Source organism: Oryx dammah, unplaced genomic scaffold (assembly GCF_014754425.2).
Source record: "Oryx dammah isolate SB20612 unplaced genomic scaffold, SCBI_Odam_1.1 HiC_scaffold_25, whole genome shotgun sequence".
Lineage (NCBI taxonomy): Eukaryota > Metazoa > Chordata > Mammalia > Artiodactyla > Bovidae > Oryx > Oryx dammah.
The window spans coordinates 48,014,590-48,040,401 of NW_024070209.1; the positions used below are offsets into that span (position 1 = coordinate 48,014,590).

The 25,812-nt window shown below is 43.5% G+C and overlaps 1 protein-coding gene across 1 annotated transcript in view; it reads left to right on the forward strand.

The window, feature by feature from the left end:
* POLR1A (RNA polymerase I subunit A) overlaps positions 1 to 25,812 on the forward strand; it is an 84,005-nt gene that overhangs the window by 35,572 nt on the left and 22,621 nt on the right. Inside the window, exons 14-18 of the mRNA XM_040224265.1 lie at positions 4,764 to 4,955; positions 20,477 to 20,626; positions 22,183 to 22,366; positions 24,962 to 25,044; positions 25,160 to 25,318. Of these exons, the coding sequence (XP_040080199.1) occupies positions 4,764 to 4,955; positions 20,477 to 20,626; positions 22,183 to 22,366; positions 24,962 to 25,044; positions 25,160 to 25,318 (768 nt within the window). The remainder of the gene's footprint in view (positions 1 to 4,763; positions 4,956 to 20,476; positions 20,627 to 22,182; positions 22,367 to 24,961; positions 25,045 to 25,159; positions 25,319 to 25,812) is intronic.

The window sequence follows — 25,812 nt, forward strand, 5'->3', positions numbered from 1 at the left end:
GTGTCACGGCGATTCACAAATTACACACCATTCATTTGGGTTGTAATGTGGAGTAGTAATAAAACAATAAAGAACCATGGCTGCCATTTTCCAAGCACTTTTTCAAGGCCAGACACCATACGTAGCACCTTGGAGGCCTCTCCTTTTCTCCTCCCCACAGTCCTTGGAGTAGGTGCTATTAACAGCCACAATCACATGTGAAGAAATGGTGTAACATGTCCAAGGACACAGAGCTGGAGTGGAAGGGGGTAGGGAGGAGGGGCCAGGAGCTCCCAGATCTTTGTGGCTTTTCTTCTTCCCCCTGGCGTGGGCCCTGCCACCCTTCCACAGAAGAGACAGAGGCGTCTGCACCCAGGAAGCATAGAGGCTGCTTAGAGATTGTCCGCCATCAGTTAGTGACCTCTCCTCCTGGGAATTTCTCTTCCCTTATCCCACCTGGAGAACCAGGCAGGTGACCAGTATCCCAGCATTCCAGCCTCTTTTCCTACCAGACACACCAGTGCGGCTTCCTGTAGATCCAATTAGTTGATTATAACTTTCTTTCCCTTCTCTGCCCACCTTGGCTGGCTATTGATTAATGAAGGGGCTGACCGTGAGCAGGAGGGGTTAAGGGCCCACTCAGGTCCCCAAGAAATTAGAAGAAATAGTTTGATTAATTTTTACTAACGGGTTTCCCTGATGGTCCAGTGGTTAAGACTTCGATCTTCTACTGCAGGAGGTATATGGGTTTGATCTCTGATTGGGGAACTAAGATCCTGCATGCCTTGTGGTGCAGCCAAAAAAAAAAAAATTAAAAAAATTTTAAATTAATAGTTTAGAAGAAATAATTATAAGAAAATTGACTAATTTGAAAATTGGCCTTTTGTGTTTTCATGTAAATTATGTCAGTTGTAGCTGTGATGGTGGTGGCAGTAAAAGCCACTTTGTCCTGAGCACTCTGTGTGCCTCAGGCACCACTCTGAGCAGTCTGCACCATTCTGGCTTAGTCCTCACCACAGCCTTAGGTGGCAGGTATAGTTTTCAGGTGAGGAAACACAGGTGAGTGACTTGTCAGCCAGTGAAGAAGCTGGGACTTGAACCCAGCACCTTTGACCCCGCCAAGCCTGTGTGCTCATCCTCCTGTGTTGTTAGTCCCCCTTGACAGGCGAGGCTGGGCCTGGGGGAGGGTCTGTGGAAAGAAGTGGCTAATAGGACTGTGTTCGTTGTCTAGCCTGCTAGAGAGAATGTCACATTTCACCATGGTGGACACTACCAGTAAACAGCAGATGGTTCATTTTTCTTGCTGGCAGAGTGACCTCTGGACATTAGCCTCATGAAGAGCTGGGGTGCTCTGAAGTGCTTAGGCCAGTGAACTTGAGTATTCACTAGACCAATGTAGACTTGATTTTCACTGAATAAGATGGAATAGGGGACTTCATTGCATACACCATGTCCTGCAAAGGGCTGGCCTATTTAATTCCAGATGTGCCTCATCACATGCTCACTCGCCTGTGAGTTTGGGTCAGAGATAGAACAAAAATAAAGTCTCATCAATAAATTAATTTCTTCTGGTGTTCCAGTGATTAAGACTGAACTTCCCCTGCAGGGGGCAAGGGTTTTATCCCTGGTCTGGGAACTAAGATCCCACATGCTACCTGTGCAGCTAAAAAAAAAAAGAAAAATCAGAAGGAAAAAAAAAAGTAAAAAACAAAAACAAGACAATTCTAGGAGATGACCTGAGAATTCACTTTACTTTCAGACAACTTCTTTTGTCAGCGGTAAAGAGCTTTTGATTCTTGATAAATTTTGTGTAGCCCTTAGTGTAAGTGCCAAGAGGAGAAATCCTATTTTTGGTGATAGTTATAAAAATGAAAGGCTTTCCAGGTGGTGCTGGTGGTAAAGAACCCGCCTGCCAATGCAGGAGACGTAAAAGATGTGCAGTTGATCCCTCTGTAGGGAAGATCCCCTCAAGGAGGGCATGGCAACCCACACCAGTATTCTTGCCTCGGAAATCCCATGGACAGAGAAGCCTAGTGGGCTACAGTCCCTAGGATCACAGAGTTGGACACGACTGAAGTGACTTAACACACACACACATACACGCATAAAAATGAAACGTGTACTTCGATGGCAAAGTCCTGAGATGGCAAGAGTCAGTTTTCTTAATCCAGGAAAGCCGTTTTTTGTTAATTTTTCTTGATGCATCTTTATTTCCCTATTGTTTTCTTTTCTGTTTGTTCATTGTCCCAATTCTTCCCTATTTTTCAGGTTTCTTTTCCTTGACTAACCATAGTACCCAATTTAAGTACATTTTATTGTTAGTTTTATGTATTTAATAGAGTTGCTTGTTGTCATCTTAAAATAGATGAAGGGAACTTGAGCTGTTGCCTTTCCAAGAAAACAGTTACACTTTTTCATTTACATGTGTCTTTGTGGATTCTTTCTTTCTTCCCTTCTGTTTGTTTTATCTATTAAGGGCCACTGCTTCATGGAAAGTTTTTTTAATAAGGCTTGAGACATACTTTCCTGACTTTGACTTACTCAGCTAGAAAATTCAAGGCACAGAATACCCTAATTCTCTTAAGAATCCTGACCAAAGACATCGATTGTAATGTCGTTTTGCTGTGATGTTAAGTGGAATAGGATAGCTGACAATTATGTGGGTTTTTGATCCAGAAATAGTCTTTCTGATCCTAAGCAGATTTAGAAAATTCAGCTTTATAAGTAGACCCTTAGTATATTGCTTTAATCAGCACTCCTCCCTAGAATTCATGCTTGTTGCATTGAAAGCAGTTTAGCCATTAAGGTAATTTTCTAGTCTTGGAAAACTCTAGATGGAAAGAGAAGGCACTGACTAGATCCTGTAACTTGTAATTATGTTCTTTAAAGGAAAAAAAAGGCAAAATCTATATCTGCCCCAAAAGACTGTTGTTGTTTAGTAGCTCAGTCATTTCTGACTCTTTGGGACCTCATGGGCTATAGCCTGCTAGTCTCCTCTGTCCATAGGATTTTCCAGGTTAAGAATACTGGAGTGGGTTGCAATCTCCTTGTCTAAGGATCTTCCCGACCCAGGGATCAATGCATGTCTCCTGCATTGCAGGCAGATTCTTTAACCACTGAGTCACCAGGGAAGCCCCCAAAGGGCTGTGGGATGAGTCAAATGCTTAATACTGTTTTCAGTTTTTCCCCTAAGCAAAATGAGACCTTGTCTTTGGAACAAGTTGCAGAGTATAATTTTTTGTCCGTGTTCATAACTCAAGGGCTCCGTGCCCCATCTGATCTCGCCTTCCATCTGCAACACCTATCTGGCTCCTTGGTAATAATTATCTCTGAATTTACATAAAGCCCATTGCCATGGTATTTAGACTGTTTGACAAGCATCCTTTCTAGCCTTTGAATTAGTGCGTGTGGCTAAATTCCTGGCACTTCTCCATGGCTGCACTTGAGAGTTCCTTAGTTATGCAGTACAGCCATAATATTGGACAGTATTTAACAAATAAGCAAATGATAACAATCTTTAGATCCAAGATTTTTCTCTAGTTCCTATAAACAGGGAAAAGTTAGCAAAAACGCCTTCGTAATAAATATCAGTGGGCACGTCTATTTTTACCTTAGTGTGCTTTATGTTGCCGTGACTGCAGACCTGGCAGATAGGGTTCGGGAGACTGGGGATCAGAAAAAACGAATGTATCCATCCAAACTGGGGCTGTTATAAAAGCCCTTGGCTTGGGGTTTTTTGGGGGTTTTTTGGCCCTATTACAATTCTTGTGGGGTCTTAGTTCTCTGACAAGGGACTGAACTTGGGACCATGGCAATGGAAGGGCCAAGTCCTAGCCACTGGACCACCAGGGAACTCTCTAAAAGCCCATGTTTTGGCATCTGGTGGATAACAGCCTACCATGACTACATGCAAGATCATGAAGACACACAGACATCAGGCATTCTTGCCTTCTACAGTCACGTACATCAAAGCCCCCTCTCCACCCATGACTCTCTCAAGGAACCTCTCCCCCACGGGGGGGCCCCCCCCCCCCCCGCGTTGGCTGAGTCCAAGTCACTCCACAGGCCAAACTGCAGTACTGTCGATGCCCCCAGAGAGACCATTCCTGCCCATCCCCTCCTATCCCGAGTCTGTGTGATGACCCACCCCATTCTTTTCCTCCACAGGCATTTAAAATTCTTTGTAATAATGTATCTCTCCAGTCATTTGTTTACCGTCTAGCTCTTTCTCATTTTGAGGGATCTGTGTGTTTCAGCCACTAAAATAGATTGAAGGTTGGTCTCACCCAGTGCCTCGGCATCACAGTAGGCTCTCCATAAATATTTGTTGAATGGGTGACTGATTTAGAGGAGAACCAGGCCAGAAATGTGTGAAAAACAGCAAAGCATAAAACCAAAATATAAAAACAAGAACACAGCCAACAGCAGCCAGACCAAATTTATGCGTAAATGCCAGAAATATGCCGAAGTTAACGAGAAGCAGATGGGATTAGGGAGAGAAGGCCAGGGGGCCTGCATGAGTTTGAAGCACTTTTGATATTGAACAGTGGGCAAAGGCAAAGGTGGGAGCAGGTCAGGAAGCCCTGGTCTCGTGCTCTGGGAGGCAGTTTGCTCTCAAGATGGGAGGCCCAAGCACTGGCTAGGTGCGGCCATGACTGGACAACATGGGGGTGTAAGGAGGGCTGTTGCTAGTGGGTAGCTCCGAAGCACAAGATTAGGAATTAGAATGTGGCTTCTGTTGTTTTTTTTTAATTTGTCCTACTCTTACCTGTTTTGATTTGTAGGATGGCCAGCCATTGGCGGGGCTGATCCAAGATCACATGGTTTCAGGGGCAAACATGACCATTCGAGGCTGCTTTTTCAGCCGGGAGCAGTATATGGAGCTGGTGTACCGAGGACTCACAGACAAAGTGGGGCGTGTGAAGCTCCTTCCTCCTGCCATCCTGAAGCCCTTTCCTCTGTGGACAGGAAAGCAGGTAATTAGGGGGAAACAAATGGTGGATATTTATTTTAAAAAAAAAAAGGAATCCGGCCACTCAGTAAAAAGGTTTTGTTCCCAGGAGAGTCCAGGCCAGAAACAGAAATGACAAATCAAACAATATCTCTTTGATGGAGTTTTTGGGTGTGGATGGTTTCAAAGGAGTGTCTACAACTGCATATTTTCTGTCCTTTGCTTCTAACTGAAACTTCTAACTTAACACTGACCTCATCGTCTAGATATGGTGGTAATAGGCAGTGGTGCTGTTGGTAGCAGTAGTTACGTTTGTTGGGAGTGCTTCAAATATGTTAGATTACTTAACCCTCACAACCAACCTCTGATACAGACACTATCATTATCACCATTTATCATCATTTATCACCATTATTACCAGATGAGGATAATGAGGTTTGGAGAAGTTGTTACTTCTCCAAGTCCATAGGAGGTAGAGTTGAGATTCAAACTCAGGACTTTCTGACACCCAGAGCATCACATTATACTTAATCAGTTATGTGATCTTGGTTCAGGAGGCCTCATTATTCATTATTTCATTATTTACAAAGCAGAAGTGTTCAGGTTGATGAGCTATAAGGTCTCACCCCTCCCTGCAGTTCTTTAAATCCATGGTCCTGGTACTTGACTGGTTTTCTTATTAAGCCAACTTGTATTTCTGGGATAAACCTTACTTGGTTATGAGATAGTATTTGCTAAATTTTTGTTCAGAAGCTTTTGCATCATTGTACATGAGGAATTTTGATGTGTGGTTTTCTTTTCTTGTCATAAGTTTACCTGGTTTTGCTATCGGGGTTAACATTGGCTTCATAGAATGAGTTAGGAAGTATTTACTCTTTCAGTTTTCTGTAAGAGTTTGTACAATATAGTATTGTTTTTTCCTTAAGTGTTTGGTGGAATTCACCAGTGTAGTCATCTGGACCTAAAATTTTCTCTTTCAGTTCAGTTCAGTCGCTCAGTCGTGTCCAACTCTTTGCGACCCCATGAACCGCAGCATGCCAGGCCTCCCTGTCCGTCACTAACTCCCGGAGTCCACCCAAACCCATGTCCATTGAATCCGTGATGCCATCCAACCATCTCATCCTCTGTCGTCCCCTTCTCCTCCCGCCTTCAATCTTTCCCAGCATTAGGGCCTTTTCAAATGAGTCAGCTCTTCGCATCAGGTGGCCAAAATATTGCAGTTTCAGCTTTAACATTAGTCCTTCCAGTGAACACCCAGGACTGATCTCCTTTAGGATGGACTGGTTGGATCTCCTCGAGGTCCAAGGGACTCTCAAGCGTCTTCTCTAACATCACAGTTCAAAAGCATCAATTCTTCAGCGCTTAGCTTTCTTCACAGTCCAACTCTCACATCCATACATGACCACTGGAAAAACCATAGCCTTGACTAGATGGACGTTTGTTGGCAAAGTAGTGTCTCTGCTTTTTAATATGCTGTCTAGGTTGGTCGTAACTTTCCTTCCAAGGAGTAAGCGTCTTTTAATTTCATGGCTGCACTCACCATCTGCAGTGATTTTGGAGCCCAGAAAAATAGCCACTGTTTCCCCATCTATTTCCCATGAAGTGATGGGACCAGATGCCATAATCTTAGTTTTCTGAATGTTGAGCTTTAAGCCAACTTTTTCACTCTCCTCTTTCACTTTCATCAAGAAGCTTTTTAGTTCCTCTTCACTTTCTGCCATAAGAGTGGTGTCATCTGCATGTCTGAGGTTATTGCTATTTCTCCCAGCAGTCTTGGTTCCAGCTTGTTCTTCCTCCAGCCCAGCGATTCTCATGATGTTTTCTCTTTAGGAAGGCTATTTTTAACTAAAATTTCTATTTCTCTAATTACATGTAGGGCTGTTGTTTAGTTCATCTCTTTCTTCTTGGATGAGCTTTACTGCTTTGTTTTTTTCTAGGAATTTGTCCTTTTCATCTAAATTGTTGGATTTATAGGCATGAAATTATTCATTGTACTGTTTTATGTTCCTTTACTGTCTGTGGAACCTAAAGATGGTCCCCTCTCTCATTCCTGATAGTGATAATTTATGTCTTCTCTCTTTTTCCTGATGAGTTTGCTCTGAGTTTTGTTCTCAAAGAACCAGCTTTTATTGACTTTCTCTATTTTTGTTTCTGTTCCATTTATTTCACTTTCATCTTTTTTATTTCCTTTCTTCTGCTTACTTTGGGTTTGATTTGCCCTTCTTTTTCTAGTTACTTAAGGTTGGAACTGAAGTCAGTAATTTGAGACTTTTTTCCTGTTTTAATATTGGCATTTTATATATAAAATTTCTGCTGAATATATTGTATTTTCATTTTCATTCACTTCAAAAGACTTGCTAAATGCCTTTTTTATTTCTGTTTTTGACCCCTGAGATATTTAGAAGTCTTTGATTTAGTTTCCAAATATTTAAGAATTTTCCAGATATGTATCCTATTGATTGCAATTTTAATTCCACAGTGGCCAGAAAACATACCTTGAATAATTTGAATCCTTTTCAAATTACTGAGATTTGTTTTGTGACTTCAAAGATAGTCTCTATTGGGAAATGATCTGTGTGTCCTTAAAAATCACAAGTATTCTGCTGTGTTGTGATGGATGCTCTATAAATGTCAATTAGGTTCAAGTCTGAAAAACAGTGGAAGTTCATGACTTTGTACAGGAGGTGGTGATCAAAACCATACCCAAGAAAAAGAAATGCAAAAAGGCAAAATGCCTGTCTGAGGACACCTTACTAATAGCTGAGAAAAGAAGAGAAGTTGTTCAGTCGCTCAGTCATGTCCGACTCTTCGTGACCCCATGGACTGTAGCCCACCAGGCTCCTCCATCCATGGAATTTTCTAGGCAAGAGTACTGGAGTGGATTGCCATTTCCTTCTCCAAGACGCCTTACTAATAGCTGAGAAAAGAAGAGAAGCAAAAGGTAAAGGAGAAAAGGAAAGATATACCCATCTGAATGCAGAGTTCCAAAGAATAGCAAGGAGAGATAAGAAAGCCATCCTAAGTGAACAATACAAAGAAATAGAAGAAAACAATAGAATGGGAGAGACTAGAGATCTCTTCAAGAAAATTAGAGATACCAAGGGATTTCCTGCAAAGATGGGCACAATTAAGGACAGAAATGGTATGGTCCTAACAAAAGCAGAAGATGTTAAGAAGAGGTGGCAAGAATACACAGAACTACAAAAAAGATCTTATTGATCCAGACAACCATGATGGTGTGATCATTCACCTAGAGCCAGACATACTGGAGTGTGAAGTCAAGTGACCTTAGGAAGCATCACTATGAACAAAGGTAGTGGAGGTGATGGCCTTCCAGCTGAGCTATTTCAGATCCTAAAAGATGACACTGAAAGTGCCACACTCAATATGCCAGCAAATACAGAAAACTCAGCAGTGGCCACAGACTGGAAAAGGTCAGTTTTCATTCCAGTCCCAAAGAAAGGCAATGCCAAAGAGTGCTCAAACTACTGCACAATTGCATTCATTTTACACGCTAGCAAAGTAATGCTCAAAATTCCCAAAGCCTGGCTTCAGTAGTATGTGAACTGTGAACTTCCAGATGTTCAAGCTAGATTTAGAAAAGGCAAAGGAACCAGAGATCAAATTGCCAACATCCATTGAATCATAGAAAAAACAAGGGAGTTCCAGAAAAACATCTACTTCTGCTTTATTCACTGTGCCAAAGCCTTTGTGTGAATCACAAAAAAACTGTGAAAATTCTTAAAAGACATGGGAATACCAGACCACCTTACCTGCCTCATGAGAACCTGTATGAAGGTCAAGAAGCAACAGTTAGAACTGGACATGGAACAATGGACTGGTTCCAAATTGGGAAAGGAGTATGTCAAGGCTGTATATAGTCACCCTGCTTGCTTAACTTACATGCAGAGTACATCATGCAAAATACCAGGCTGGATGAAGCACAAGATGAAATCAAGATTGCTGGGAGAAATATCAATAACCTCAGATATGCAGATGACACCACACTTATGTCAGAAAGTGAAGAGGAACTAAAGAGCCTCTTGGTGAAGATGAAAGAGGAGAGTGAAAAAGCTGGCTTAAAACTCAACATTCAGAAAATGAAGATCATGGCATCAGATCCCATCAATTCATGGCAGCTAATGAGGAGACATTGGAAACAGTGAGAGACTTTATATTTTTGGGCTCAAAATCACTACAGGTTGTGACTGCAGCCATAAAATTAAAAGATGGTTGCTGTTTGAAAGAAAAGCTGTGACCAACCTAGAGAGCATATTAAAAAAACAGAGACATTACTTTGCCAGCAAAGGTCTGTCTAGTCAAAGCTATGGTTTTTCCAGTAGTCATGTATGGATGTGAGAGTTGGACCATAAAGAAATCTGAGAGCCAAAGAATTGATGCTTTTGAACTGTGGTATTGGAGAACTCTTGAGAGTCCCTTGGACTGCAATGAGATCAAACCAGTCAATCCTTAAGGAAATCAACCCTGAATATTAATTAGAAGGACTGATGCTGAAGCTGAAGCTCCAGTGCTTTGGCCACCTGATGCGAAGAGCTGACTGATTGGAAAAGACCCTGATGCTGGGAAAAACTGAAGGCAGGAGAAGGGGACAACAGAGGATAAAGATGGTTGGATGGCATTACTGACTCAATGGACCTGAGTTTGAGCAAGCTCCCAGAGTCAATGATGGACAGTGAAGCCTGGGATGCTGCAGGCCATGGGGTCACAAAGAGTTGGACGAGACTGGCTGACTGAACAACAGCAAAATAAGGTTCAAGTCTACTGTGTCATTGCTGTTCCACGTCCTTCATTTGCTAATGTGCATTGTATTGAAACCACTGTTTCATATTCATGTCTGCTTTTGTTTTTGTTATTTCTGGTGGATGTGAAATCAGGTCACCATGGCTCTATCCTGACCAGAAACAGAAGCTGATTTAACAGAATAGTAGGGGAATTTTTGCAGTTTAAGATTAAAATCTATAATTATGGATAGTCTAGTTCAGGAATTGGTAAGCTTTTTTTATAAAAGCCAAATAGAAAATATTTTAGGGTTTGTTGGGCATATGATCTGTAAATCACAGCTACTCAGCTCTGCTATGATAATGTAAAAGCAGGCACAGACAAGGCTTTGGAATGAGCCTTGCCTGTGATTCATTTCAGCTTCTATTTTACAAAGACACATGGTGGGCCACATTTGGTCTATAGGCTGTAGTTGGCTAGCCCCTAATTTAGTTGGATATATGTATTTGTCCAGGCTTCCCTGGTGGCTCAGTGGCCAAGAAATCCACCCGCCAATGCAGGAGATGTGGGTTTGATCCCTGGGTTGGAAAGATCCCCTGGAGGAGGGCATGGCAACCCACTCCAGTATTCTTGCCTGGAGAATCCCATGGACAGAGGAACCTGGCCGGCTACAGTCCATGAGGTTGCAAAAAAGTTGTACACAGCTTAGTGACTAAACAATAACATTTACTTGTCCACTTATTATTCCTGTTTATAATTTTTTACTGTTTCTTTTTTATGTATGTTTATTTTGTAAGCCATCTCAAGTTATCTTAGAAATAAAGGGATTTTAATTGTTAAGTAAACTAAGATCTTGGCATCCAGTCCCATCACTTCATGGGAAATAGATGGGGAAACAGTGGAAACAGTGGCTGACTTTATTTTTCTGGGCTCCAAAATCACTGCAGATGGTGATTGCAGCCATGAAATTAAAAGACGCCTACTCCTTGGAAGGAAAGTTATGACCAACCTAGATAGCATATTGAAGAACAGAGACATTACTTTGCCAACAAAGGTCCGTCTAGTCAAGGCTATGGTTTTCCAGTAGTCATGCATGGATGTGAGAGTTGGACTTTAAAGAAAACTGAGCGCCAAAGAATTGATGCTTTTGAACTGTGGTGTTGGAGAAGACTCTTGAGAGTCCCTTGGACTACAAAGAGATCCAACCAGTCCATTCTAGAGGAGATCAGTCCCGGGTGTTCATTGGTAGGACTGATGTTGAAGCTGAAACTGCAGTACTTTGGCCACCTGATACAAAGAGCTGAGTCATTTGAAAAGACCCTAATGCTGGGCAAGATTGAGGATGGGAGGAGAAGGGGACGAGAGGATGAGATGGTTGGATGGCATCACAGACTCAATGGACATGGGTTTGAGTGAACTCTGGGAGTTGGTGATGGACAGGGAGGCCTGGCATGCTGCGGTTCATGGGGTCGCAAAGAGTTGGACATGACTGAGCAACTGAACTGAACTGAACCATCCAGAATTTATTAGAATTTTGTTTAAATGTAAGCAGTGTATTCAAAATAGAACCAAATAGTGGACAAAGACTACATAACTAGAGCTACAGATATGTTCATCCACCTCAGTCTGAGAATCCAGCCAAAGGAAAACATCTGAAATGTACTATTGATAAAAGCTACTTGAAAAAAGCAGTGCATGACATCATGGTTTATAGTGGTGGAATATTAGCAAAATCTAGATATTCAGCACTGGGGCTGTGTAAATCGTGGGACATCTATTTATTAAGATATTGTTCTGTGCTGTGCTTAGTCACTCGGTCGTGTCCGACTCTTTGCCACCCCATGGACTGTAGCTCGCCAGGTTCCTCTGTCCGTGGGGATTCTTCAGGCAAGAATACTGGCGTGGGTTGCCATGCCCTCTTCCAGGGTATCTTCCCAATGCAGGGATCGAACACAGGTCTCCCACATGCAGGCGGATTCTTTACTGTCTGAGCCACCAGGGAAGCTTTGTGTAGTTTAAAATAGTGGCTTTAAAGCATTGTGTAACAGTCTGGAAAATTTTCAACGTAATGTTGAAAGAAGAAATAGACTACACAGTTCTATGCATAATAATAGAACCATGTTAAAAATGTAGATGAACAAAAATTTGATACAAAAAAGATCAAAATGATAGAATAATTTGGTTTGTGTTAGGAATAATTTAACATTTCTGGGCTCTGCTTACTGTATAACCAAGTAAAATTAGAAAATAGGCTCAGATTTGAGATTTTTCCAGGTTTCTTGAAAGGTTGGTACAGGCTGTTATTTCTGTACAAGTAGATGAAAGAAGGGAACAGTTACTGAACTGCATAAGAATTTGTTAGTGACCCAGTCTAATTCTACAGAGAAAAGCCATGTTTTGAATCAGGAGATAAGGAACTTAGCTTGGGAAATTTGTTTGTACTACCCTAAAAAATTAAGTCTTAGGCTGTTTTTCCAGGGCATTTCATACAGCCTCTTGAGTGGTTTTCTTATATTATGTGACTATACCATTATATACTTGTTCACTTTACCATTAATGGATGTTTGAGTTGTCTTCAGTCATTTTCATTTGGCTGTTACAAATAGGGCTGCTATGAACATTTTTGTATATGTCTCTTATTGAACATATATATGCGTTTTCATGGGTAAATACCAGGGAGTCAAATTGCTGAGTCATAAGATCTACCTTCAACTGTCATAGATAGTTTAGTAAACAGTTTTTCAAAGTGACTGTAGCAGTTTACACCTCCATCAGTTTACACCTCCATCAGCAGGGCAGGAGAGTTATGGTTGCTCCTTATTCTCAGCAGTACTTGCCTGCCAATGCAAGAGATCGATCCTTGGGTTGGGAAGATCCCCTGGAGGAGGACGTGGCAACCCATTCTAGTGTTCTTACCTGGAGAACCCCATCAACAGAGGAGCCTGGTGGGCTACAGTCCATAGGGTCACACAGCGTCAGACCCAACTGAAGAGACTTAGCACGCACAGTAACAAATGAGTTTGAGCACTTCTTTATATCCTTATGGCCATTGGGATCTCACTTTTTGTGAAGTTCCTATTCAAGTCTTTTGCCTTTTTTCAATCCTGTGCCATTCTCTTAGAGTTTTAGAAGTATATCCTTGTGTGGGTCCATTACCAGATTATAGGTATTACAAATACCTTCTACTTGATGGCCAGCCTTTTTGGCCTTTCACTTAATGCTGTTTTCTAATGATCAGAAATTCTTTATTTTATGTAATATAATTCACCAGGGTTTGCCTTTTGTGGCTAGTCCTGTATAAAAATTATTTGCCTGCCCCAAGGTCACTAAGATATGTCTCTGTGTCGCTGTTGAGCAGTTTTATTGTTCCGCCATTCGCATTTAGCTCTACTTCTGCCCGGAGGTGGTTTTTGTGGGTGTGTTGGTGTGAGGTAGGGGTCAGGATTCATTGTTTCCCTGGAGGACTATCCCGTTGATGTGTCGTAACTGATGAAAAGATGTTTGCTTTTCCTCTGCTCTTTAGTATCTCTTGTGTCCTAAATCAACTCATTGCATACATGTAGGTCTACTGGATTCATTTCAGTTCCTTTGGTTGTTTGATTCCATTGCACCAGTACTACACTCTGAATTATTGTAGCTTTATAATAAGTTTTTATTTTTGATAGTATAGTCTCCAGCATTGTTTTTTAAGACTGTCTTGAATATTCTTGGCCCCATGAATTTCCATATAAATTTCAAAGCCATCTTGTTCATTTCTGCCAAAAAATAGCTACCAAGAGTTTTATTAAAATTACATTGCATCTACAGATCACTTTAGAGAGAACGGACATGTTTCCAGTACTGAATATTCCATTCTTTCAGTGACATAGAAGTCTTGTTCATCTTTCCTTAGATTAATTCCTAGGTATTGCTATTATAGATGATTTTATTTATTGAATTTCCTATTTGTTTATGGTTAGTGTATAGAAATACAACTAATTTTGTATATTGTCCTTGTATTCCACAACCTTGCTGATTTCATTTATTATATTAACTATAGAAGTGTAATGTAAGTTTTTATTTAAAGAGATAGTAATATCAAAGGAAAAAGGAAAAATTTCTTCTCTCTCCAATTCCATTGTTCATCTAAGTGCATACTCTCACAGAGAAGAAGTAAAAATGAAATCATGTACCTACTCAGGGGAACCATGAACCATGACTAAATTTGACAGTCAGTTTAGAGTTTGTATTTAAGACTGCTTCTTTATCCATGTTATTCTGTTGCCCGAGACATGCATTTTCCTTATCCGTAGGTATGTGGACCTCGGTTTTAACTGATCTGTAAGATGGCTTACTTTAAATGAGCTGTCAGGTCCTCCAAAGGGAATGCCATTATTTCCATTATTTCAAGAAATCCCATTATTTCAGGCAATTTGAACCACCCTAACATACTTCAGATATGGCAAGAAGTTTATTTAACTCTTTTCATGTGCTAGGGTGATAGAATGTTTCTTGTAATTGCTTTGTGACATACTTGCTTCACTTAATGATCTGTGGGCTTCTCAGATGTCACAGTGATCAAAGAATCTGCCTGCCAGTGCAGGAGACGTGGGTTCAGTCCCTGGATGGGGAAGATCCCCTGGAGTAAGAAATGGCAACCCACTCCAGTATTGTTGCCTGGAAAATTCCATGGACAGAGGAGCCTGGCAGGCTACAGTCCTTGGGGTTGCAAAGAGTCAGACACGACTGAGTAGGCATGCTATGATAATGGTTTATTGTGGGGTCATTCTCTGTCTGTACATGTAGATTGACTTCATTCTTCTTAACCCATTCTGTGTTGTACGCGGTAATATGGATATTCTATAGTTGACTCATTGGAAAAGACTCTGATGCTGGGAGGGATTGGGGGCGGGAGGAGAAGGGGACGACAGAGAATGAGATGGCTGGATGGCATCACTGACAAGATGGTCATGAGTTTGAGTGAACTCCGGGAGTTGGTGATGGACAGGGAGGTCTGGCGTGCTGCAATTCATGGGGCTGCAAAGAGTCGGACACGACTAAGCGACTGAACTGAACTGATAGTTGATTTAACTGTCCCTCTAATGGCAAATATTTAATGAGTGTCCAGTTATTTTCCTGTTTGGCCATACCATGCAACTTGTGGGATCTTATTTCCTTGAGAATATTGTGGATGGTCTTTTATTCCTAGCATAGTTTATGACCAGAAAGTAAATTATACACTTCTACAATATTAGTACAGGAAGAGACCCAGAATCTTATCTGCCACCCTTGTTTGTTTTTTTTTTAATTGAGATATAATTCATACCATAAACTTTACCATTTTTAGTAAGTGTATAATTCAGTGCTTATTTTTAGTGTATTCTCTGTGGTGCAACCATTTCTACTGTCTAATTCCAGAACATTTCCATAATCCCCCAAAGAAACTCTGTTCCTATTAGCATTCAGCCCTAATTCCTCCCTCCCCCATCCCCTGGCAATCACTTTCTGTCTCTATTGATTTGCCTGTTTGAGACATTTCATATAAATGGTATCATACAATAGGTTTCCTTTTATGGCTTGTTTCTTTTAGTTAACATAATGGTTTCAAGATTCATCCATGTTGTAGCATAAACAGTACCTCATTTCTTTTCATGGCTGAATAATATTCCATTGTATGGATATTCCACCTGTTATTCACTTGTCAGTTGATAAATGGATAATTTGGCTTGTTTCCACTTTTTGGCTGTTACAAATAAGGCTGTAGTGAGTATTCATGCATAACTGGTGCATGAAACTGATGCACTCATTTATATGAACACGTACTTTCAATTCTCTTGAATATATAGCTAAGAGAGAAGTCACTGGGTCATATGGGAATTAACTTTTTTGAGGAACTACCAAACTGTTTTCCAAGGCAGCTTACAATTTTACGTCCCCACCAACAGTACAGGAGGGTTCCAATTTCTCCATATTCACCAACATTTATTTTTCTTTTATTTTTAAAAGAACCATCTTAGGGGAGTTCTCTGGCAGTGCAATGGTTAGGACTTGGCACTTTGACTCCCAGGGCTTGAGTTTGAACCCTGATCAGGGATCTAAGATCTTATAAGCAAGTGGCACAGCCAAAAAATAATAATAATAATAAAATAAAATAACCATCTAGTGAAGTAGTCTTTCATTATGGTTTTCATTTGCCTTTCCCTAATGATTAATATAAGTTAAATAAGCAGGGTGACAATATACAGCCTTGACATACTCCTTTTCCTATTTGGAACCAGGCTGTTGTTCCATGTCCAGTTCTAACTGTTGCTTCCTGACCTGCATATAGGTTTCTCAAGAGGCAGTTCAGGTGGTCTGGTATTCCCATCTCTTTCAGAATTTTCCACAGTTTATTGTGATCCACACAATCAAAGGCTTTGGCATAGTCAATAAAGCAGAAATAGATGTTTTTCTGGAACTCTCTTGCTTTTTCGATGATCCAGCAGATGTTGGCAATTTAATCACCCTTATGGCAGAAAGGGAAGAGGAACTAAAAAGCCTCTTGATGAAAAGTGAAAGAGGAAAGTGAAAAAGTTAGCTTAAAGCTCAACATTCAGAAAACTAAGATCATGGCATCTGGTCCCATCACTTCATGGAAAATAGATGGGGAAACAGTGTCAGACTTTATTTTGGGGGGCTCCAAAATCACTGCAGATGGTGATTGCAGCCATGGAATTAAAAGACGCTTACTCCTTGGAAGGAAAGTTATGACCAACCTAGACAGCATATTAAAAAGCAGAGACACTACTTTGCCATCAGAGGTCCATCTAGTCGAGGCTATGGTTTTTCCAGTGGTCGTGTATGGATGTGGGTTGGACTGTGAAGAAGGCTGAGCGCCAAAGAATTGATGCTTTTGAACTGTGGTGTTAGAGAAGACGCTTGAGAGTCCCTTGGACTTCAAGGAGATCCAGCCAGTCCATCCTAAAGGAGATCAGTCCTGGGTGTTCATTGGAAGGACTGATGCTGAAGCTGAAACTCCAGTACTTTGGCCACCTCATGGGAAGAGTTGACTCATTGGAAAAGACCCTGATGCTGGGAGGGATTGGGGGCTGGAGGAGAAGGGGATGACAGAGGATGAGATGGCTGGGTGGCATCACTGACTCGATGGACATGAGTTTGAGTAAACTCCAGGAGTTGGTGATGGACAGGCAGGCCTGGTATGCTGCAATTCATGGGGTTGCAAAGAGTCGGACACGACTAAGCGACTGAACTGAATTGAATGATTAATAATATTGAGCAGCTTTTCATGTGCTTACTGGCTATTTGTAATATCTTCTTTGGAGATATGTCTATATATGCCCTTTGCCCACTTTTTAATTGTGTTGTTTGTCTTTTTATTGTTAAATTCTAACATTTCTTTATATATTCTGGCTACCAGATCTGTATCACATATATGATAACACAGGTATTTTCTCCCATTGTATGGGTTCTTTTTTTCTCTCTTGACAGTGTCCTTTGACACATAATTTTTAAAAATTTTGATGAAATCCTATTTATCAACTTTTTTTTTTGTTCCTTGTACTTTTGGTGTTATATCTTAGAAACTTTTGCCAATTCCAAGGTCACGCAGATTTACAGCTGTGTTTCCAACTAAAGAGTTTTATGGTTTTCTCCCTGACATTTATGTCTTTGATACATTTTCAGTTAATTTTTCTGTGTATTATGAGATAGGGGTCCACCTTTATTCTTTTGCTGGTAGTTATGCAGTTATCTCAGCATCATTTGTTAATAAAACTATTCTTGCCCCATTGAATGTTCTTGTTAATCAATAAGCCACTGAGGTATGGGTTTACTTTTAGACTCTTATTTCTGTTCCATTGGTCAGTATGTCTGCATGTGGCACTGTGGTTTAAGTGCAGCTCATAGTCAGCATCCCAAGGAAGGCATTCTGCTATCTTTCCTCCTTACCCTCTGTCCTGCCAGTGCCGGCCTTGTGAAGACTGAGGGCCAAGACCTTCCTGGTCATTTTCCTTGGAGATACAAGGAGGATTGTCTGCTTTCTGTAACAGTGTTGTTGCCAGCTGTTCCCCAGCTCCTAGTGCTCATGCATGAAAAGACAGCTGCTCTCGTAACTGCCCTGACCCCATTGTGTACATACACATCCTTTATGGGCCTGGTACAGGCATACAAAGAGCTGTTGATGCCAGCGGATGGCTCCCAATGCCCTCCAACCCCGCCCCGCCTACCTACCCCCTCGCTGCCCCAGGACCTGTCCAACTGGTCTGCCTGCCTCAAGCCTATTGCTTCCTTGGGAATGCATACTCTTGGCCAGAATTGACCCATGGTCATCCCAGGTAGAGCTGCTCCCATGTGAGCTGCTTGTGAAGCTGCCTCCCTTGACCTCCTGTTAATAGCTGCATAGGTGGTGCAGTGGTAAAAAATCTACCTGCCCATGCAGGAGACACAAGAGATATGGGTTTGATCCCTGGGTTGGGAAGATTCCCTGGAGGAGGAAATGGCAGCCTGCTCCAGTATTCTTGCCTGGAAAATTTCCATAGATAGAGGAGCCTGGCAGGTTGCAAAGAGTCGAACATGACTTTTTGAGCATGTACACACATAGAGTGAATGAGAGCTTCCCAGGTGGCTTGGTGGTAAAAAGTCCGCCTGCCAGTGCAGGAGACACAGGAGAAGCGGGTTAGATCCCTAGGTCAGGAAGATCCCTTGGAGAAGGAAAGAACAACCCACTCCAGTATTCTTGACTAGGAAATCCCATGGACAGAGATACACTGGCAGGCTACAGTCCAGTTGTAGGGGTTGTAAAAGAGTGGTACACGACTTAGCAACTCAGCAACAACAGATTGAGTGGATGGCCATACTGATTTAAGCAGAAGGACTCCCCAGCCTTTCAAGTAGCCATAATTAATTCCAGTCAAATCGATTTCAGGGATCAGCTCTGTAACAGTGAATTGTGTGGAAGCCCATCAGGTGGCCAAGCTGTCACCTCACCACCGTGCCCTGTGCTGGGCCCCACACAGAGACTCTGTCCTGTGTGCTCCCCACTCATGTTGCCTTAAGGACTGCTTCTAAAGTGCCAAGTCTTCTTGACAGTGTCACCTGGGGGCTTATTCTCTGCATCATTGATTTAGCCTCAAAGTCCAGGCCAGGAATGTGTTGGATTGACCAAAAAGTTCGTTCGGGTTTCTCTGTAACAGGTTATGGGAAACCCGAAGGAACTTTTTGGCCAGGTCAGTATGTGGAACGGGATCCTGCTAAAAGTGGAATCTGAGCACGTCACTCCTATGATCAAAATCTTCCAAATACCTTTCCTTCACACTTGAATGAAAAGCCTCCTGCCAGAAATGAATGATCTGACCTTCTCTGTGCTCCCTTCTCCGTTGTGGTAAGGCCCTGCCTATCCTATTCAAAATCCCAGGTATTCTCTCTCCCCCTGCTCTACCCTAGCTGTTCCTTCCCCACTTTATTTTCCTCCAAAGTGTGGATCTGCCTGGGACTGGAGCCTCCGCTGAGGGCGGCGACTGTTTTATTCACCACTCCCCCCAGCACCTGGTTCATAGTAAGCACTCGACATATAATTGCTGAATGAATGAACGGATCGTAACTGTATTCTACACATGCACAATGCTAAGGCTGAGAGAGCATACCCATTTGCCCCGCAACTCATGACCAGTATGATGGAGTGGACACTGGGACACCCCCAGAGTCTCAAAGCTTCATTGCAGCTCACTTCTCAGTCAGATGCTTGGGCCTCCTCTGTGAAGCTCTTTCGAGGGAAAGCTCTGAGTTCTTAGTCTTCACATCCTTTCCTCCTTGGTGCCAGAAAGTCAATGCTATTCTGCAGGAGGATGTTACTGATTGTATGAGACAGTTGTCATGTGCTTTGATGTGGTCTGAAAATGGGAGAAGGATGCTTCCGATGAGTGTTCCTGGACCTTTGCCCCGGTCCTGGGGCTGACATGTCAGGGCTGCCTTTGCATCCTTCAATCCTGCTGTCTTCCTTTCTTTCTTTTTTTTTTTAAAAACCACATACAAATTTAAATCTTTCTCTGCTGTGAGCCCACAGCAATTTATTTTCTTTTTCTTCCCTCGATCTATTCAGGAACTTAACTTTCAGGTCAGGGGGTTATGCACTCTAAGAAGTGAGGTTCTTAGTACTGTGTGTTTGTTTCTAATCCTGTTGTTGTTCATTTGCTCAGTCATGTCCGACTCTTTGTGACCCCTGGACTGCAGCACACCAGGCTTCCCTGTCCTTCCCTATCTCCCAGAGTTTGCTCAGACTCATGTCCATTGAGTCAGTGATGCTATCCAACCATCTCATTCTCTGTCACCCTCTTTTCCTGACCTCAAACTTTCCGTGTATCAGGGTCGTTTCCAATGAGTTGGCTCTTTGTATCAGGTGGCCAAAGTTTTGGAGCTTCAGCATCAGTCCTTCCAATGAATTCAGGGTTGATTTCCTTTAGGACTGACTGGTTTGATCCCCTTGCTGTCCAAGGGACTCTCAAGAGTCTTCTCCAGCACCACAGTTTGAAAGCATCAGTTCTTCAGTGCTCAGCCTTCTTTATGGTCCAACTCTCACATGCTGTACATTATACATAAATCACATAAGCAAAAAAGTAAAATCTGAGATCAGCTTGTCCCACAGACAAGAAACTGTCCCTTTGTTGTTGGTGGTGGTGTTGGTTGGTTGGTTTTCTTTTTTTTTTCTGCTTTACCTATAGCTCATCAGAATGAAGTTGTCTGCCTTTCAGGATTAAGAAAGACAAGTGGACCTAAAAGGAAACATCTCAGCTTTTCTTCCTTCCATCAGCTTTGTCTTCTTTTTCTTTCCAGGTTGTGTCCACATTGCTCATCAACATAATCCCAGAGGACCATATCCCCCTGAACTTGTCAGGAAAGGCAAAGATCGGCGGAAAGGCCTGGGTGAAGGAGTCTCCTCGGCTCGTTCCCGGCTTTAACCCCGACTCCATGTGCGAGTCCCAGGTATGGATGCCCATCTGTGTGCATTGGAGACTTCCAGTCCCAGGTTTAGGCGGCTTGATTTAAATCCAAGACAGAAAAGTGGAGGCACATGTATAGAAAGAAGAGTCATGCCTTGAAGGAAAGAGTTGCACCACTCCATGTAGAGTCAACCACTAGCATTCCTTTTTAAATTTATATTTTCTATTTTCTTTATTTATTTGGCTGTACTAGGTCTTAGTTGTGGCAAGTGGGATCTTTAGTTGCAGCATGTGAACTCTTAGTTGCGGCATCTGGGATCTAGTTCCTTGACCTAGGGATTGAACCTGAGATCCCTGCCTTGGGAGCTCAGACTCTTAGCCGCCAGACCACCAGGGAAATCCCCTCCCATTAGCACTTGACTCTTATGTAAAGCTCTTAACCAGCTTGGGAAGGCTCTTCCAGCAGAAGGCCTCAAACTTTACTCTGCAAAGCTTGGAAATGCAGACCTGAGACCTGTGAGTGGCTGGCTATCATCACCCTGTGCTGAGGTTTCACACCTCCCAGCTACATGCCTAGGAACCAGGCCTCAGCAGCAGCTCCAGGACAGCCAAACCCTGGGGACACGGCGCTATTGCAGGAGAGTGAGACTGTGACCCCACATTGAAGATTTCTTGGTGGGGAAGTATCCCCAGGGCCCCCGCTCACAAAGGCTTTGTCGCAGGGTCTAACAGACATGCCATTCATAATAGAACCCAAGCTACCCCTTTTCTTTCCCTTTGTAGATCATACGCTTAATGTGTGCAGCACTCTTCTTTAAATTAGAAATCCTTTAACTAGAAGTTTAAATTTTAGTTTTAAATTTAAATTCAAACTAGAAATCCTTCTTTAAATTAGCTTCAGATGCTTGAAACAAGCTTTAGGGAAGTACAAATTCAGGCCTTAAAGGATATTAGAAAGGTTATGTTTTTCTTACTCCAAGGTTCCAGGAAGGAAGTGCCTAGGCCAAGGTCACAGTTATGAAGTTTAGGCTCAAAATGTACTCCTTTTCAGTCACAAGGTTTTTGTCAAGGATACGTGACCCCAAGTCAGAACGGATGGGTGATGGGAGTGAGGCACGTAGGAACACACTGAACTGTCTATAGTTGGAGGGGGTGGTGTAGTCCCTGAAAAAGAATTCTGTTTAATGTTCTTTTTTTATTCTATTTATTTTATTTTTGGCTGTGCTGGGTCTTTGTTGCTACGTGGGCTTTTTCTCTAGCTGCGGGGAGCCTGGAGGCTACTCACTGCAGTGGCTCCTCTTGTTGGGCAGCACAGGCCTCAGCAGTTGTGGCTCCCGGGGAGAGTACAGGCTCAGTAGTTGTGGCTCACAGCCTTAGTTGCTCCAAGGCATGTGGGATATTCTCAGATCAGGGATTGAATTCTTTACCACTGAGCCACCAGGGAAGCCCTGACTGTTGTTTTCTGTGTGCTCACCAGCTTTATCCCCTTCTTTGCATCAAGAATTTGAGGCAGGTGAGGGTTATAAGGTTAGTAAGACATGGAGTGAAGGAGGGGCTGGGGGCTCCCCCGACCCAGCGCCAGTGGCCATCCGTCCGCAGGTGATCATCAGAGCAGGGGAGCTGCTGTGCGGGGTGCTGGACAAGGCGCACTACGGAAGCTCCGCCTACGGCCTGGTCCACTGCTGCTACGAGATCTACGGTGGGGAGACCAGCGGCAGGGTTCTCACCTGCCTGGCCCGCCTCTTCACCGCCTACCTGCAGCTCTACAGAGGCTTCACCTTGGGTGAGTGAGGCAGGTGGCTCTGGGGCCCCACCCCGCTCAGTCCGCTTCCGCAGCCAGCACACCCGCCAGGGTGTCTCCCGGTTCCAGGGGAACAGCTGGGCTCCCTTCATGAGGGCATCTTCACGGGGCCTCCAGTGACACTGCGCAGCCTTGCTTCTTCTCCATGCTTCCGCACCCACCACACACCCATACCACCCCAGTCTCTTCATCTCTTCGTACAGCACAGTGACGCCCCTCCCCTCCATCTGCATTTCCATTCTGTCCCTTTCTCAACGCCTTTCTTTACGGTCTCCAGTCTCCTAGACTGATTTTTCTTCACACTCATACCTCCATTCTCTCCTGCAAGTGCCCTTCCAGAATCTTTCAGGTACTCTGCACTCCACCTGGGGTCTTCCCTGTTGTCAAAACAGCTCGCACCTCCCGACACAGCAGGTTCTGTTGGAAACACCACATTGGGCAGACCTGTCAAGTGATCCTAAGACAGAAGGAGGGGCTGTCTCCCTGGAAATGACTGCCCACTGTTTTAGGAAGTTGACTTTGATAAAGAAAACAAGGGGGCCGATATTTTCCATGCCATGAGCTCATTCAGAGTGGTGTATCTCTCGGTATGCAAAGCGGAGCCCAAGCCCTTCTGCAGTTTCCCATGCATGAGGAATGGGTGTCAGGCCTCGCACTAAGCAGGACCCCCAGCAAGCGTGGGAATCATCCAGCTGATGAGACTGAGTTCATGGACTGGCTCACGTGCAGACAGGGTGCCAGTGGGTCTGCTGGAGTTTGCTCATTGGCCTGAAGCAAGGCAATCGTAATTATAAAATTTATATTGTGCAAAAGTCAAAATAAACACAGACATGAAAATAATGAAAAATCACCCAGCATTCAACTGCCAGAAATAACACCAATATTGACTTGATACGTGTCTTTCTAGACTTTCCAAGTATAAACACTTTCAGAAAAAAAGGGGTTCCTGCAGTAATACCTAGTGTTTTGTAATCTGCTCCCCTCCACCATTTACAGATAATGTTTTATAAATGTCCTTTTGTGAGCAAATATAAACTGACTCCCTCAGGTCCGTGGCTATAAACTGTTCTGCTTTTGTAGACGTACCATGGTTAATTTTACCACTTCCTGTTATTAGACATTTTAGCTCTTTCCTGGTTCTCACAGTATTTCTCAGATGAGCTTCCTTGAACAAATATCTTTAAAAATGGAAAGTAGATGGACTTCCCTGGTGGCACAGTGGATAAGAATCCATCTGCCATTGCAGGAGACATGGGTTCGCTCCCTGGTCCAGGAATATCCCACAGGCCGCAGAGCAGGTAAGCCTGTGTGCCACAACTAACGAAGCCTGCATGCCTGAAGCCTGTGCTGCACAACAAGAGAAGCCATCACTATGAGAAGTCCACGTACGGCAACAAAGAGTAACGCCCGCTCGCCACAACTAGAGAAAGCCCGAGCAAAGCAATGAAGACCCAGCGCAGCCAAAAGTAAATAAATTTTAAAAAAAGTAGAGGAAGAATCCACACCCACACTGTGATGAGGACCAAACCTAACAAGCAGCTCTGCTCAGCCCGTGATCCGAGGAGAAACTGGCCAAAGTGCAAAGACTGTCTGTTGCCGAGACTGAGAGGGAGCAGGGCCAAGCTGGGCGTCAAGCTTGGAGGGGAGTCCAGGCTAATGGAAGTGCCTTCAGCCCTCGCAGCCAGAGGTCACTGAAGGGACAGCAAGATGGCCTGGAGCCGACCCTGTGGAAGGGCCCATTGTCATGGTGTGGCTTGTTCACACAGGGACAGATTCTTTCTCCTCCTCAAGTTCTTTAGAGGCACTCAGGCTTCCCAGACATTGCATGTGGGAGTCCCAGACATCTTAGCCCAGCTTTGCAACACTGTAGCCTTGAATTCCCTTCCCCCTGAGACCTTGGCTGAGAGACTGGTGAGGTCAGTAGGTCTCAAATGTAGACAGAAAATAGTTCACTGGAAAATGAAGTGGGAAGACTTCCTTCCTAAGGTGGGGAATTCCTTAGCCGTTTGAAGCCAGAGGGACAGGCTTCATTCAAGTGGCCCAGGCACTCTTCCTTCCAGAGCAACAGACAGGACCCCGCAATGGTTGTCCCTGTTAGCCAGGCTTGGATGTGTCTGTGTGTGCTTGCCCACTGATTCCTACCACTATACAGTGCAGTCCTTGCTGACATGTGATTTCTGGAAGTCAAAACTGGGATGTCTGCCCCCTCCCTCTTCTGTTTTTCTCAACCCCAGTTTTTGACCCAGAGTGTCATCTTCACCTCTGTCCCATGCATCCAACTTGTTTTTGTTGAATGGAGGGCCTATAGCTGGTGGCCAAGTTTGGGACTTGGCCCTGGGTTGGCTTTCTACCTCCATACCGGTGGGCTCAAGTTTGAGCCTTAGCTTTGTCATTTGTAAGATGGTAAGCACTTAAGAAATGGTAGCAGTCACTTTGAGGTGATGGGGATGTCACCATCATTATTCAGGTGCTCCCTGGGTGCCTGTTACCGTGCCCCATGCCCTGACCTCGCCAAGTTCACAACCTGATGAGAAGTCAGGCCCGGTTGCATCCAGACTGGTCTCTTTTACTTCACAGGAGTAGAAGACATTTTGGTCAAGCCGAAAGCGGATGTCAGGAGACTTGGAATCATTAAAGAGTCCACCCACTGTGGGCCACGGGTGAGGAGGGCCTGGGGGCTACCGCCTACAGCAGAGTTGGTCGGGCTCCAGCAGGATGGGGCCCACACCTTCCTCCCTTGCCTGCAGCCTCCAATGTTTCCTCTTTTAATCCTAGGCCGTCAGGGCTGCGTTAAACCTGACAGAGGCAGCATCATTTGATGAGGTCCAAGGGAAGTGGCAGGATGCCCATCTGAGTAAAGACCAGAGGGATTTTAACATGATTGACCTGAAGTTCAAGGAGGAAGTGAACCATTACAGCAATGAAATTAACAAGGTTAGTCCAGCGGCCTGTGCACTTACCACCACCATTTGGAGTGCTGTTTTTTGTTTTTTTTTTTTAATTACATTTTGAGTCTCACTCTGGGCCTCTTGGAGCAATTTAACTATTGAACAGCTGACTAGGTGACGCTCAAGATGGGGCGAGTAGAATTGATCACTTTGAAAAGCCAAGGCATTTGTACCCTTAGGGTCTGGAGAGATCTTCCTTTGATTAATGCTGAGCATTAAGGCATTGCAGTATTCTTTCTTTCTTTTATTTATTTATTTTTTCCCACACTACCTGGCTTGCGGGATCTTAGTTCCCCAACCAGGAGTTGAACCCAGGTCCTCGGCAATGAAAGCGCCTAGTCCTAAGCACTGGACCGCCAGGGAATTCTGCAATAGTTGTCGTTTTAAATGTTTGTATTTTAGGGCAATGGCCTTAAAGGGGACTGAAGAAAGTTTTTTTCCAGGGGCCTCTGCAGGGTGGAGGGGCACAGTAAAGGATCA